Below are 15,723 nucleotides of genomic sequence, written 5' to 3'. Positions count from 1 at the left end.
GTGTGAGAAGGCCCTTGTGAATTGCAGGCGCCCCTGGGGGGATGAGGTTTGGGGCTTCACTCCTTTGGGGCTGCCTCATCCTTGTTTCTTAGGGGACAGCCCCATTTGCTGCCCGAGTCTTTGGGAAATGAGGGGAAAGGGAGAATTCTGGCCAAGTTTCTATAATCAGCCTTCAAATGAACAGGTTTGCCTTAGACTGCCACAGATTCTTACTCGAGGGAGAAATCCCAGCCCAGCCTTTGGAAGCAGCAGCTCTGGGTAAGCCATGCTGGAGGGGCAGCAGCAGAGCTGCATTTGGGCTGTGATCTCCACGTCCTGAGCTGGAGCCGGTCTGGGGGCTTCTGCTTAGAGGCCCCTCAAGCTCCCCCAGCCAGACTGGGAGGGTCTACTGAAGCGCTCTGTTACCAGCCTGACTGCACTGCCTGCTCTACAGGCGCCAGCTTAGACCTGAACTGGTCTAAGAAGATGGCTAATTATCCCCGAGGCTACAGTTCATTGTACACGTGGGGGTTACTTTTGGATGTCAAGTTCCTGCATGCTTTCTTCTGTTTCTCTGTAACTGCCCTCACACACTGTCCCTGCAACGTAAAGTCAGGATGGACAGTTGTTACTGTCCACTTAGAATCAGAACATGTTAGCACCGAAAGGACGTTAACTCACCTAGTCCAACCCATCGTTTTATGGCTGAGGAAACCAAGGCCAAAGAAGGGACATGATTTGCCTGCGTCATATAGCCAGGAGGAAACAAGGTGAGGCCTTGAACCTGGGTCTACTGACTGTTGAGGAGTATCTGTCACACCATCCCTGGTGACTTGTAGAGACTTAGCACAGAGAACAGAGCTGACTATTATCCTTAAATCACAAGGAAAATTCTACCTGATCTATGTGGGCAGAGTCCCTTATCTCCAGGAGGAGTTTTATTTAAGAGTTGAAGTATTTCCGTTTAACCCTTGACTACTATACACTTCATTTAGAAAAATAGGAAAAGAGAATGTTATATCCAGAATAGAACACCAGGGGATAATTCTATGCATTTGAGGTATTTCCTGGAAAAGGAGTTGGTATAGTTATCATCATGTACATCCTCAATTTTTAGGAGGGGCCATTGTTTATAGATTCAGTTTGCAGACCAAGAAACTGGTGAAAAGAGGGAGATGACCTTAACTAGTGACATCTGGAGAGGAGAACACAAAAGATAAATTCTTGGACAGTTCTTGATTAAGTAACTGACAGAGAAGGACGTAATTCTGACCATATGTGTGGGTCAGTGCAGAAGGGCATGTTTCTAAAGCTTTCTGGCAAGGGCCTTGAAATTCAATCTTCCTGTGGTCCACGAAGCTTAGCAGGTGACAGTTACAATCTCACACACTATGAAAGGAACAACAACAGAACAAGGTGCCCCATGTGAGACGAGGAGAGCTGATTCTCTGACAGGTGGGTTAATGGTCATCCTTAAATATGAACCCTTGGCCCAGCTTGGCCACAAGTGATGTGAGAAATTGAACTTAGCGATTTGAAGAGTGTGGGCCCCTCACCCCTTTCCCCGGGCCCCCAGCTTCCAGCTGTCTTGATGTAGATACCGTGCAAGTCAAGATGTTAACTGTCCATCTGGGAGGTTATGGTCACGGATTTAAAAGGAAAAACTGAGCGTCCATAGCTCAGGAAGAAACCGAACTATTAAGCTTCATTCCGTATAGATCTCGGATGCCTGTGCAAGCTTCAAGGAGATGAGACAAAAGGCAGTTCTGAAGATACTTTCTTGTCTAACGGGCCCTGCTACATTGGACCATGAGCTGCTTGTGGCTCGGATGTGGGTTATGCCCATTTTCTAAAACCTTACAAAGGAGCATCCCTGGACCTTGGTGGTGCTGGTGGTGCCAGGAATCACCTGGCAAGGCCAAAGATGGACCTTGATGCCAAGAAAGCCTGTAAGAAGTTAGAAGGTTTGATCTCATGCAAAGGGCCCTATCATGTATCTTAGGAGAAGGGGTAGGTAGTTCTTCAGGGCAGAGAGGCCCCCAGAACATCCTCTCTTCCCCATCTGTGGGAGACTCCCAGACTTAATGATTGTTCTGGTCTACGCGCCTGGAGGGTCTGGCTCGCGCTTCTCTACCAAGGCTCAGGGAAGTCAAGGTCAGTGGAGGGAGACCTCAGTAAACCCACACACGGTAGCTCCTCACGCATCTGGTTCCCTCGGCAGCCAGGGTGCTCTTAACCCATCTCCTAAGGGTATCAGTGACAGTGCCCAAGAGCAGGCACCCGATTTCATACAAAACAGACATCTCGGCACCACACTCGCCACACACCGCATCTCCTCACCTTCATGTCGGAAGGAGACGTACACCAGCCTCTCATCAAATTTCTGGACCTGCCGGAAGTTGTTGATCATCTCTCTAGGGGACGGGTCCTCCACCCGTGTGCAGTACAGGGCTGTCTCCAAATCCGTCAGCTACGGGGGAAGAGCAGAAACATACCCCACGGGCAGAGTGACACCCCCTTGCCTGACCTCGAGGGAAAGGACCACCAGATCTCACCTCCGAGGCCTGGCGGGAGACCCTTGAGAAAGCAGTGGGGAAGCCAGAAGCTGCCCCTCCCCTGCGTGTGTCTGAATGATGGGGCTCGGCGAGCCCGTGTGTCTTCCCACTGTCTTCCCACCTCCCGGGGCTGCCAGAAGGGTTCATGCTGTCAGCTCCTGATTGAGCCTGAAATCTGCCCTGCAGGGAGGGAAACCTGGGGTGGTGAGGGGGTCCTCAGCCTCCCACGGAGACTGCATTCCTCTCCTGAGCCTCATTCAGGACCCAGCTCTGAATCAGAGGGGCCTGGGCCTTAGTCTGATGGTCCCATCAAGAGGAACCAAAAGAGGGAGGCAAGAGTCTCACAGGTCATCTGACTTCTAGTCCCATGGTATTTTCATACACCCATATAGATCATGTAAATGTTTCCAAGGCAGTTTCTGGGTTAGGACATATTACTGCCTTTCTGAGCGTTTTATCTCTTGATTCATCACGTCTTTATTCCTGTCAGCCTACTTGCTGCCATTTATCGAGGTTACTCAGATCAATAGCTCATAGTAGAAAGGAAGGAGCAGCAGTGAGAGCTGTGCTGGCTCATGAAGCGGGTGGGGGCCATGAGCCAGTGTGCAGCGGCCCCCTGGCCCCGTCTCCTGGGCAGCCATGCTTCCGACTGATGAAACTCAGCTGCAGGGTAGAGACACCGGCAGTGACCTGGAACTCAGCTCTATCTTTGGGTCTTAGCTCTGTCACTAACCAGCTGGTGATCCCGAAGTTTCCTCAACTCTCTAACCCTTGCTTTCATCACCTAAGAAATGAGAGGGTTAGAGATGATTCCCAAGGACTCCGTCCCCCAGTTTTACACTAGACTGTGAACTTCTTGAGGGCAGAGATCCTCATTGCTGTAATCCCCATCCCCTCAGCTTTGTTAAAAGTCTAACCTGATCCTGTCTTTATTCTGCCCCTGTAAAGTAGCCATGCTCTTTCCTGCCTGGGAGGTAGACACTATCCACTGAAGGATATATTAGGAAACGCAGCTTAACAGCTCTTATTTAAAGAACTGTGGAGACAGATTCATTTTCCCCACTTGACTTGATAGCTCCACTTTTGAAGCTCAGCCTGTAATTTCTGAAGTGCTTCCAAGCCCCTGTGATATTTGGAGAGGTTTTGAATAGCTTCCAGTGAAACTCTAAGTGAGGAAATTAAGTCGTTGATTATGATATGGGTGGTGGTAGGGTCCGAGGTACTACGTGCTCTCTGACAAGAAAGAGCACGACAGTTACCTGCTGCTGGGAAATTTCCACAGGGTTCCGGAAAACCGTCCAGAGCACGGTCGGGTAGCAAGGAGGTGTGGTCAGGGACCCTCGGTAGCGGTAGTACTCCTCAGGCCTCTTCGGCAGCAGCTCTTCGATGCTGAAACCCGGAATGGACACTTCTTGGCCTGGAGAGACATGTTGCGGGATGATGTCAACTTGCTCCCCAAGGCAGAGGTGCAGCTGAGCATATGAGAGACTAGGAAGGTGAACTAGCCCCATTCTGAGCCACCTGATCCTAGGACTTGGTCACAGACAGTACCCGGCCCCCTGCATGGGTTCTTCTTCAGATCACACAAGGGTGAATACACTCTTCTCCAACAGAGGGTGAATACGCATCCAAGGACCTCTCACCTTTGTACTTTACATCTTTAAGGTGACTGAAGATCTTGTCATATGATGGATTGAAGGAGCCCATCTGCAATAGAGATGGGGCAGGTTGAACAGGGACAGAATTCAATAGGCTGAGCTTGGCTTGACAATTGTGAATGGAAGGGCTCTGCTGAGGGTGTGTAATCACCACTGCTGAGATCCTCCCCAAAGGATGCACTTTACTAGGACAGCCATGATGCATCACTAGGCTGTTAGGGGGTTGGCGGAATGGTCCTGCCCTCTTGCGTCTCAGGACATCCTATTTCCAGCTCAAGGCACTGGGGCTGGGGTGTCCCAGAGCAACAGGTAGAGCTTGTGCTCCTGACTATCTGGCTGTGAGCTTAACGGCCACAAATAGCATGTTCTCTAACCAGAACTTAAGGGAGCTTGAGTTCATGCAAGCCAAGTCAGGCAAGTAAGTATGCTGAGAAACGACATACGTGCTGTCTCCTTAGGGGGGAAAATGCAAGCAAATCAGGAGATGTTCCCATGTTCTGGGATTAAGGAAAGAACTTATGCTGGGGTTCCTATAAAGGATGGAGCTTGGATGCTGGAAATTGTATCAGGCATGTGATGGGGCAGCAGTGAATGATTCCCCCACCCCCGACAGGCCCTGTCCAACTTGGCAATTCCTTGATTATGCAATGGGGCTGGAGACTAGGACTCATCTTTCCAGTGTCACCTAGGACATGCCCATTCCTGCTGTCCAGCCACAGAAAGGGCTGCCTCCAGGCCAAGAGAGCAGGAACCCTGTGCGGAAATAGCCCCTGCTCTAGAGTCAAGACACAGCCGAAACGGAACAGACAGGTGTGCATGGAACCAAATGCCAAGTCTGATGTCATCCTGACATCAAATTTCATGTAAAATGCCTCTCAACATCTCTTACCTCTATGAGAACAGCTAGGACCGCGAGGCCTTCTGGCTTGTCACTGGCGATGCTGGCATTGGGGTACAGGTCCGAGTTATAATAGACCATATGCAGCTGCAGTGGGAGAGGGGAGATGAGTTGCTATCCATCAGGGGATAGGGCCCCATGGGAAGCTTTCAGTTTTGCAGGAGACTGGAATCCAATGGGAGGGACAGACCACCCCCATCCCCAGCTAGATTCGGCCTCCCAGACCCTTGCCTTATGGCCACCCCAGTGTTCCCTTTTCTCTCAGTCCTCTAGACTGCAAACTCCACCAGGCCAGTCTGTCCATCTTATTCACTCATGGTATCCCAGTGTCTGATATGGTGCTTGAAAAGTACCAGGTACACAATAGATTTTGAATGAATGAATGAACAAATTGGCTTTTATACTAGCTGTGAAAAAGCTTGGATACTTTGGAGCACTTCTCCCTTCTGATTTTTCCTACTTACTCTGGAGCCTGGGGCAAAATGGTCCCGTGTGGCTTGCCCAGCCTAAGCCCGGCCACTCTGCATTTGATCTGGGGGCCGGGGCAGTAAACCTCCAACTGTAACTTAATCATACTTGTACCCAGAGCAGGACATGCATTTATCTCTCAGGTGGAGACAATCACAACATGACTTTTATACAGGTTTTATCAACTATATTTTAAGAGACCATGAAACAAAAATGCTACTCCATGAATGTAGACCCCAAAATACCATTCTAAACTCATTTTTTTTCAAAGCAGAAATTACTTATCATTATTAAAGTGAGGAAAAGAGAAGTTTTTGAGAAATGTTGGGTTTAAAAGGTCTAGGTAGGGCTTCCCTGGTGGTGCAGTGGTTGAGAGTCCACCTGCTGATGCAGGGGACACGGGTTCGTGCCCCAGTCCGGGAAGATCCCACATGCCGCAGAGCGGCTGGGCCCGTGAGCCATGGCCGCTGAGCCTGCGCATCTGGAGCCTGTGTTTCGCAACAGGAGAGGCCACAACAGTGAGAGGCCCGCATAGCGCAAAAATAAAAGTCTAGGTAAACTCTGATGAGTGATGTTGATAATGAGGGAGGCTATGCACGTGTGAGGGCAAAGAGTATATGAGAAATCTCTGTATCTTCCTCTGCATTTTGCTGTGAACCTAAAAAAATGCTCTTAAAAAAAAAGTCTTAAAAAATTAAAAAGAAACAGTCTAGGTAAGCATTAAGACATTATTATGACAAGCTCTGACAATGTTTAACCTGATTTTTTTTTTTCTTAAGCAAAAAAAATGTTTATTTGGATCAAAGAATGCGATTTGGGGCACACAGATTTGGGTAGCTTCCCAAACAGTGTCCTGCTAGGGAGTAAAAGGGGCTTTTAAAGGCAAAGAAGAGAGGTTTGCATTACAAAGAATTTTGTAATTTTCGAGTTGGAGGCAGAAGCTAGTCTTGGCTAAACATGGTTGAATACTAAGGCTGTTACTAGAGGGAGGGAAGAGTTCGTTAATGTGACAAGTTGCAGGTGTTCTTGCAGAGTCCATGGAGTATTGGTGGTTTGGCCCAGTTCAGAAGTTCATGGTTCCCGCTGGTGAGGACGTGCATAAGGTTCACCTCCTTAGTGGCCTCCTAGCTCATTTTAAAACCCCTTGACGTAAGTGACTCCATTTTATTTCACAGTCCTTTCTCCTGATTCTCTTGGAATCTGTCATCCTCCCCCTACATGACAAGGTTAAGTCTGTGATCTGAGACTCCCCACCAATTGGTTAGTAAATATTTCCATTTTCAGCTGCATTGGTGTTTGTTTCAATTGTCATTTTCTTTGTTGTCTCTTCTCTCCAGATGTGGCTTTTGCCTCAATATTAAAACAATTCCAGCCTTCAGAAAACAGGTGGATAGATATTTGTAGAGTGAAAGTGTTCCTAAAAATCTCAGATAATCCCTCGTTTCCTGCGAGAGGCTGCTCTAGCCCGTTCTAAAGGGTTATAGCTGGACCTCTTGGCAGTTGGCAAAAGGGGAATAGTTTGTATTGCTTGTCATCAGCTTTATACAGGAAATGAAGTTTGTCTTGGGTCTACCAGCAAGCCTGCTCTGCTCTTGTCTGTTCTCTCTTGCCTTACGTGATGTGTTAAAATATATCCACAAATTATTTGACTCGTTCTTCAGAAAGTAGAGCCTAATTCCTCTCCCCTCAGGTGTGGCATTGACTAAATGTCTTGCTTCTAATAAATCATGTAAGGTGGAAGTGATAATATATGACTTCTGAGACCACATCATAAAAGGCATTGTGGCTTTCGCCTTGCTCACACTTGGATCACTCACTGTAGAGAAAGCCAGCTGTCATGTCATAAGGACACCCAAGCAGCTCTATGAACAGGTTCACGTAGCAAGGGAGTGAAGCCTCCTGCCAATAGCCAGCATCAACTTGTCCACCATATGAGCCATTTTGGAAGCAGATCCTTCAGCCCCAGTCAAGCTTTCAGATAACTGTAGCCCAGCCAATACCATGACTGCAGTCTCATGAGAGACTCTGAGGTAGTATCACCTGTCCTCCAAAAAACTATATTATATATGATCACATGTATTTTAGCTGATTCTTTGCCTCTTGAGACTCTGACACACTGAGATTTTACCTCTCTTCCTTTTTCTTCGTTAATCTCTTTTCCCATCTTATGTGATTATAAATAGAATTCAAGCATATTTTAATGAATACAGCTCAATGTTCCCCAATTTTCAAGTGGCCCTTTCTAATTAAAAAAAAAGTTATATCAAGTTATTTCTTCTTTTTAATGGTCCTCTATTAAGGATTTCTTAGGGGCTCCTACTTTACCATCTTTCCCCCCCAAAGGATGTAGCCTCCACACCATCTTGGCCTGGCATTGCTTTGGGAAACAGTGCAGAACTCTATGTGGCTAAAACCCTGAAGGTCCTAGATCCTTATTTCTTTTTATTTATTTATGTATTGTCTATTTTTGGCTGCGTTGGGTCTTCATTGCTGCGCACAGGCTTTCTCTAGTTGCGGTGAGCGGGAGCTACTCTTCGCTGAGGTGTGCAGGCTTCTCATTGTGGTGGCTTCTCTTGTTGCGGAACACAGGCTCTAGGCGTGTGGGCTTCAGTAGTTGTGGCACATGGGCTCAGCAGTTGTGGCTCACGGGCTTAGCTGCTCCGCGGCATATGGGATCATCCCAGACCAGGGATAGAACCCGTGTCCCCTGCATTAGCAGGCAGATTCTTAACCACTGTACCACCAGGGAAGTCCTGATCCTTATTTCTTTTTACAGCTGACCTTTGAGCTTGTGTTCTGTTTTAGCACTTTTCTCACTTGTTCAGATGAAATCAAGAGGAGGTGAAGACTAGTACAAACAGAAGGGAATTCCCTGCTGAGAGGATTAAGAGAGTCTTCTTATATAGACTCAAGCCAGAAGAACTGCTACACTTTCAAGGACCCTCCATAGAGAATCTGCCACTTTAGGGTCACCTTGATGTTTTTTCTCTGTTATTGACATTTATGGTCCATCTTCACCAGGTTCTTGGTCTGATGATGTGGCTTAATAGCAGAAAATTCAGTAACTATTTTTAAATGCCCAAACCCTCTCAGCCTACACCCTAACTCCTTTACCCCCCATGGGAAAATAGAAGCCTCCTTATTGCAGTTAGGCTGAAAGAAATGGCTGTCCTGGAGGTTCAGAGAGGGGCCTGGTCTGGAATATGTGCACCTCCAGTAGGGCCATCCTACCGGGCCAGAATTATAGCTCCTCCACCTCTTGTAACTCGACCTCTAATTAGCCTAAGACATTAAGCAGTTCGGCCTTTAAGAACAGAGGGGAATGGTCGTGTCACTGTTTACCATGGGCTCCATTAGCTGATCAGTAGCATTTATCCCTTTGTATTTATTGCCCTTTAAACATTCAGAACCACACCCCCAAGTGCAATCCCACGGGAACGCTGAAAAGGAGCAGCTCAATCCCCCAGCCTCCGCTGAACACTTGTAGTGCAGGAACGAAGCTCTGCTCCTTTTCTTTGGCATTTGGGGTAGCACCTCAGAGCAACGTAACGCAACACTGTGATGATGTCCCAGGCTATCCTCAGAGTCTCTGATGGCCACAATGCCCTACGCGTTATAATGCCAGTCATCCCTTGATTTGTGGCCAAATAGAAGAGTGACCCTGGACCCTGGTCCCCAAGCTCCAAGCACAACCCATGCCCGAAAGGAAAGATGGGATGGGAAAAACTTATGCAAGCAGCATGGCATATGAAGAAAACCGAAAAGTTGGAGGAGCACTTAGCCTTGTATGATTTGGCAGTGGGATGGTCAGCCACACAAGCTGGTGGGATCTTAATCTGTGCAAACAGAAGGGCGATGTCTAGAAAAGGGGTATGTGTGTCCCACTGTGCCCCCCGGGAGCACTCACTGCTTTCTGAGCAGCATCACTCAGTAAAAGACATGGAAACAAACTCAGCAAGTTCAGGAGAGGAAGGGAAGAGGGACACCGGGGGTGAGCTGCAGCGTGGCCGGAGTGGCCGTACCTTCCGGTGCTGCCAGCAGGGCTGGGGTGGGTGTGTAGAGCGAGACGGCCCCCTCCACCTCACCCCCCGTGCTCTGATCTCGTCTGCACACCAGCCAAGTGGAAGGGTGCCAGACCACCCACCGCCGGGAATCCTCTGCCAGCCGGGCCGCCCCACTCACCTCGGCAGCAAATTGCTTCCCACCCACAGTGTGCTCCGAGCCGTGAGGTTCATTCTCGTCCCCCCAGTGCAGGTGCAGCTGCGAGGCATTGTAGCGGGCCCCAAGGCCCTGGATGTGCATGTCCTTGGGCAGTTTCAGCTTCACTGCAGGGAGAGGAGGGGCAGTCTTCAGAGCCCTGGCCAGCTGAGTACTGTCTGAGAGCAGGTAGACATCACCTGCCCAGGGCCTAGACAGGGGCGAGTGGATGCAGCAAGGTGGGGACCGGACAGATGCAGCCTGTAGGTCAGAAACCTGGGCTCTTTCTCTGAGAATGTCCCCCTTTCACTGAAGCTATTCCAGTGGCACAAGCACCTTCTTGGTTCCCCGTGGAAAATGATGGCAGGAACTAATTTAGACCAATGGATGAACGTTTGTTTATATATCCATGTATTACACACTTGGCTATGAAGATAGAACCTGTCATGAAGTATCTGCCAAGCTGTAGAATTATATAACAACAACAACAAGAATAATCGCTCTTTATTAAGCACCTCTCTACTCTGGATATTAACGTACATAATCTCTAGTCTTTACAGTACCCATCAATATGCCCATTTTCCAGATGAAACCTCAAGGAGTTTAAAATTCTTATCCAGAGTCTCATGACTCATAAGTAGTCAAGCCATGATTCAAATTCGGGTTGGTCTGACTCCAAAGACTGGGCAAGCCCCCCAGTAAACTGCGTGGCCCCTTGAGTTGTTCATGGTGCCCCAGAATTCACTCCCGCACCATATCCAATAGGCCAAGAGGCTCAGGCCTGTCCCCTCTCCCGTCCCAAGAGATGTGCCGCTTCTGAGAGGTACCACCCCGGCAGAACCAGCAGAGCCCAGGACCTGCAGCATCCCCTGGAGAGAGTGGTCCAAGCATCCCTCAAGGCTCCCCTTTGCCCTCCTTCCTGGGTGCCTCAGTAGAACCCACCCTACCCCCTGCCCCGGCAGACAGAAGAGGCCGGGAAGCTGAGGAAAGCTCAGACACCCCTTCAGGTCTTGGAGGTCGCTCCCTCACCTGAATGGCCATTGTTGGTCAGGACAAATTGCTGGTTGGCAGACTCACTGTAGCCTTGGAAGCCAAGGGGCACAAGGCTGGCGTTGTACTGGAGGATGTCATCATGCAGGTCTATTGGGGACTGCATCAGGCCCCCACATGATGGGTAGCTCTTGGACCAGCTCTTCTCCCCGTCGGGACCTGGAAGGAGAGATTCAGGTCCATGACTTAATCCGTTTTCCACTAAAGATTTTTCCTCAGCTTCTAATTCTGTATGCAGTACAGTTACTCCTTTTCTATTCTTTTCTTAATCCCTAGAGGTATACTCTTAAGGCCCAGAGACCCCAGCCTACAGAACCAGGTCATGCAAATGCCTCCAGACCATTTGCTTTTGAAGTGATGTGGGGAAAGAGGGACCAGAGCAGCCCCGTGGCAGGGACTCTGCGTTATTCTGTCCGTTGTTCATATTTCGACCTGATGCACATCCATTCCACGTGAAGACCTTGTGACTCTCAGCAACTTAGCATCTGTGCATTGAACGCCTCCTGTGAGCAGGAATTGCTCTGGGTCTTGGGGCTGCCCAAGCTTACATTCTAGTGGGGAAGATTTTTTTTTTAATTTTATAATTTTTGTGTGTTTTTAGAAGCGAAGGACATTTGTTGTTGTTGTTCAAGTTCAGTTTAAAACCTATGGCTCTCTTTCCTTTGGTACTTCTTAAAACTTGAAGTAGAGCTGCTGTACAATATTACATGCTACAGGTGCACAATGTAGTGATTCATAGTTTCTAAAGGTTATACTCCACATGGTTATTTTAAAGTGTGGAATGTATTCCCCAGGTTGTACAATATATCCTTGTAGCTTATTTTAGACCTAATAGTTTGTACCTCTTACTCCACTACCCCTATATTGCCCCTCCACCCTTCCCTCTCCTAGTGGGGAAGAATTTATTTAATCCACTGGGATGTCCCACGTTGAAAACATCGGAGTCTGTCTCCAACTCCAGGTAGGTCTTTGAGGTTGGTGATTTACAGGTATGATCTTCCTGATAGGAAACCCTTGAGGACCTTGACTCTGAATACCCACATCTAGAGCAAGTAAAAACCCCCAACCTGATAGGGAAGCTTGGAAAATATCAAGTAATTATAAGCCAGTGTTTACGCTGGGGAAAAGTATGACAGTATTACAAACTAATTATTACAATATAATTGACAAACTAGCAGTGAGCAGACTTATCAAATAAACCCTCCAGGGCTCAGGCTTCTTGCTAACTACCAGGTAATAGTCCTTCCCCTGGAAATGAAAATAAACAATCCAATCCCATGTTCACTTTCTTACTCCCACAGGGAAAAGTCTTTCAGGGATGTAAGGCTATGTTTAAAAGATTATCTCCTATGGTAATTAAGTGGATTTTCAAGCTGAGGTTTCTCCAGAAAAGCAAATAATTGGCAGGTCACGGCTCGTTAGAGTAGAACCATGGTGCCCTGTGGGCTCTCTAGGAGTTGGGAACCAAGGTTTGCCACCTGGAGTTCATTCATCAGTATTTCAGCACACGGAAAGGTGTCACCTAGAGCAGAAGGGGAAGGAATACCACGTCTTCTGGGCACCCTTGCCATAGACCACGGCACCATTTCACGGCAGCGCTTGTGTGTGTGTACACCGGCCTCACAGAATCCCCATCCCCTACACCTTGTTCTCTAACTAGGGGACCTCACCTGAGAGTAGGGAGAGTCAGAAGCAAAACTTGGTGCCCACATTCATTTGAAATGCTGTGGCGAGTTGGTCCTAGGTCTGGACACACACAAGAGAACCCTCTAATATTTCAGGCTGTCAGCCTTCGGGTATACCTTTTCAGAAATGTTGGAGCTGGAAGGGATTTCAGACTCTCCAGCCCAGCCTCTCACTGGACACCAGTTTTCCCAACTCTCACATGTCAGAGTTTCCACTGAACTCTATTGTTTTTCTTTCCACGGCCTCAAAGCCCTGGACTCAAGGCAACTAAACTACACCAAGATGGCGACTGGTGGAGAGGCAGGCTGGAGGACACCAAGGCAGTCACTCCAGGGGGCAGACTGGATTAGGGCAGTTACTCAGCTGGGGGCAAAACAGAATCCCTTAGAGACCACAGGGTTCAGAGATGAAGCAGTCAAGAGGTATCATGCCAGCCCTGAGGGTCAGGAAGCAGCGCAGCTCCTAGGTGGCAGCCCTTCCAGAGTGAGGCTGCCAGCCTTTTCTCTGCTCACAACAGCATCTGGGCCCACAGCCAGGGTGGCAGAAGGTGCCAGACAGGCATGAATGGAAAAACTCAGGACGTGAAGAGGCATGGCAAAGAGATCTCCCCTTGAACACATAGCTAAAGGGAACTGAGTAAGAAGGACTTTCTTTTCCCAGAGCCAGAGCTCCCCTGAAGGTTTCATGAAGAGGGGACTGGGCCATCCCATTTCATCTCTGTGAACCCATGTCGTGCTTAGGATCACATGCATAACAGGCACTGAGTAAACATCTTCCCCAAAGAATGAAAGACCCCCAAAGAACAGAGAGCTTGGGGAAAGGTTATGAGGAGAAATTTTCCTTTTGCCCTAAATACTTTCGTGGAAGTTGGCCATATTAGGTATTTGGGAGCAGAAAAGACTAAGGATATAAAAGGCAACAGAGGGCTTCCCTGGTGGCGCAGTGGTTGAGAGTCTGCCTGCCGGCGCAGGGGACACGGGTTCGAGCCCTGGTCAGGGAGGATCCCACATGCCGCAGAGCAGCTGGGCCCATGAGCCACAACTATTGAGCCTGCGCGTCTGGAGCCTGTGCTCCGCAACAAGAGAGGCCGCAACAGTGAGAGGCCTGCGCACCGCAATGAAGAGTGGCCCCCACTCACCGCAACTAGAGAAAGCCCTCGCACAGAAACGTAGACCCAACACAGCAAAAATAAATACATAAATAAAATAAAAAAAAAAAAAAAAAAAGGCAACAGAGTCAGTGGTGGCAAAACCTTCCTAGGAAAGAGAAGCAGCTGTATTGGACCCGGAGACTCCAGAGAACCAGATTCCAGCACCAGCCGTCCCCCGCCCTCCACCTCCATGAGTGACCTCAAGCCAGTCACCTTCCCTGCCTTCGTCTCCTTTGCCCTTTGTACAAATGGGAGGGGTGGACACTATGTTCTGGAAGGTCCCTTCTGACTCTCAAGCTCTGAGACTTCTTAAGATTACTAGGACTAAGCACTTTCACCTCTGTATCAGGCCGGTTGGAACGGGTTGGAGAGAATTGCTCATCCAAAGGCAGTTCCTGGGCATGTGACGAGGTGCCCAGTGGGAACCAGCTGTGGGAACGAGGGCACAGGGTGCTGCTGCTCCTGAGGCTGGCGGGAGAGTGGGCAGTGCTGCCGGTTTGGGCTGCTGACCACTGGAAGCACTCGTCCTGAGTGCCCCTCACAGGCCCTTTGGGCAGCGGGATCTAGGAAGCCTCTTCTGTCCCTCCTCCTCCTCGTGATGGTGATGATGATGATGGCGATGTTAGTAGTTTTGGTCCTTACACCTCTACAACTCCATGGGGTCAACAAGGCAAGAATTGCCCCATTCTGTAGACGAAAAATTGAGATGAAGTGATTTGCCCAAAGACAGACTTTGGCTTAGTAACAGAGTTACCTTGCCTGGGTCACAGGACCTCCATGCCTTCTATTTCATTATTTATCCAGGAGATTTCGTGCACGCTCATATCCTCCTTCTCCCATGACCTCCTTGAAGGCAGGGACCATGTCTCATTCACCCCTGCCTCGTCCACAATGCGTGGCATAGAGCAGGCCCTCACATGTTTACTGAGCTGGATTCTCTTACCAATTTTCTGCTTGTTCCTCTCCAGGGAAGCATGCACCTATATTAAACCCCCTAGCTTCTCTCTATTCCCCCACATAATTTTCTTTTTCCTATAAAAAGTAAAGAAAAATGATGTTACTTGCTCGGGTTCAAAAGTTGCCCTCCTAGCTTTCTAGTGTACCTGCGTGAGGTTTTGTTCTGTTTGGGGCCACTCATTGAAAAAGAAATCCGGTTGCTGGCCGGTAGCCTGGGAGACGATCTGCTGAGTATGGGGTTTCACTGCAGTTCACGGGACTCTCCGCCAGCGTGCGATGGCTGTGTCCCCTTCTTACATGGCTAGAGACGTTGTCAGAGCAGCCTCTGATCTCTGTGGCTTGTGAGTGAGAGAGAGAGGTGCCATGTGGCTGGGCACCAGGACACCCAGTATCAGGCACGTAGGCAGCAGGCTCCCTTCTGCCCTGCAGCCTCTGTGTGAGCAACGTCATTGCTGATCTAACACTGCACTTTCTTTCGCTGGCAGCTACTGCCCAGGCTGTAATTTTTCAACTTGTTCTCAGCTTTCACACTCATGCCAAGCGCTCTGCTGCCAGAAAACCTCTCCTGGGACTGACTCTTCCAAAAGAAGCATTTATTTCCAGCTACCGTCAAAATGTGACTTTTCTCTCGGGCTGTGACTTTGCTTCTTCCGGGGATTAGATTCCTCGCGTGATCGTGACAAAGGAGATCATGTGTATCTCCCAGTTTGTTTTTCCAACTAAAATCAAGGCATTATTTCTTTCCAGTTCATGAATTTTTCTGTTTGAGGCGAAACAGAAGTGGACCAAATTTCTGTTTTGAATTGTAACAAGAGATGAACGTGGCACGGCTCAAAATGCCTCTCATGCTTTCCAGCTGGGCATTATTGAGGCCCAGAGTACAAGACTTGCATTACCCGAGGACCAGAATTTCTTTCAGGGAAAATGTCAAATGCGTGCAACCGTAGAGGGAGGAGCAAAATGAACCCCATATCCCCGAGCGTCAACAACTCACAATCCACAGCCTATCCACCTTCATCTCTACCACACCTGCTCTCCCCTATCCCTGGATAATTTTGAAACAAATCCAAATATATTTCATCTGTGCATATTTCAGTATGTCTCTAAAACATAAGGGCTCTTAGA

At 48.7% G+C, this 15,723-nt stretch overlaps 1 protein-coding gene across 2 annotated transcripts in view; it reads right to left on the bottom strand.

Moving 5' to 3' along the window:
- Window positions 1-15,723, bottom strand: part of CA12 (carbonic anhydrase 12) — a 60,381-nt gene that overhangs the window by 9,330 nt on the left and 35,328 nt on the right. For both annotated transcript variants that reach the window (XM_024735157.1, XM_024735156.1), the window contains exons 3-8: window positions 10,785-10,964; window positions 9,741-9,883; window positions 5,082-5,177; window positions 4,178-4,241; window positions 3,794-3,951; window positions 2,320-2,449 (exon numbers count right to left, since the gene is read on the bottom strand). In XM_024735157.1, the coding sequence (XP_024590925.1) occupies window positions 2,320-2,449; window positions 3,794-3,951; window positions 4,178-4,241; window positions 5,082-5,177; window positions 9,741-9,883; window positions 10,785-10,964 (771 nt within the window). The remainder of the gene's footprint in view (window positions 1-2,319; window positions 2,450-3,793; window positions 3,952-4,177; window positions 4,242-5,081; window positions 5,178-9,740; window positions 9,884-10,784; window positions 10,965-15,723) is intronic.

The sequence above is a fragment of the Neophocaena asiaeorientalis genome, unplaced genomic scaffold (genome assembly GCF_003031525.2).
Source record: "Neophocaena asiaeorientalis asiaeorientalis breed wild unplaced genomic scaffold, Neophocaena_asiaeorientalis_V1.1 scaffold264, whole genome shotgun sequence".
NCBI lineage: Eukaryota > Metazoa > Chordata > Mammalia > Artiodactyla > Phocoenidae > Neophocaena > Neophocaena asiaeorientalis.
This window is presented reverse-complemented; position numbering and strand designations above follow the sequence as displayed.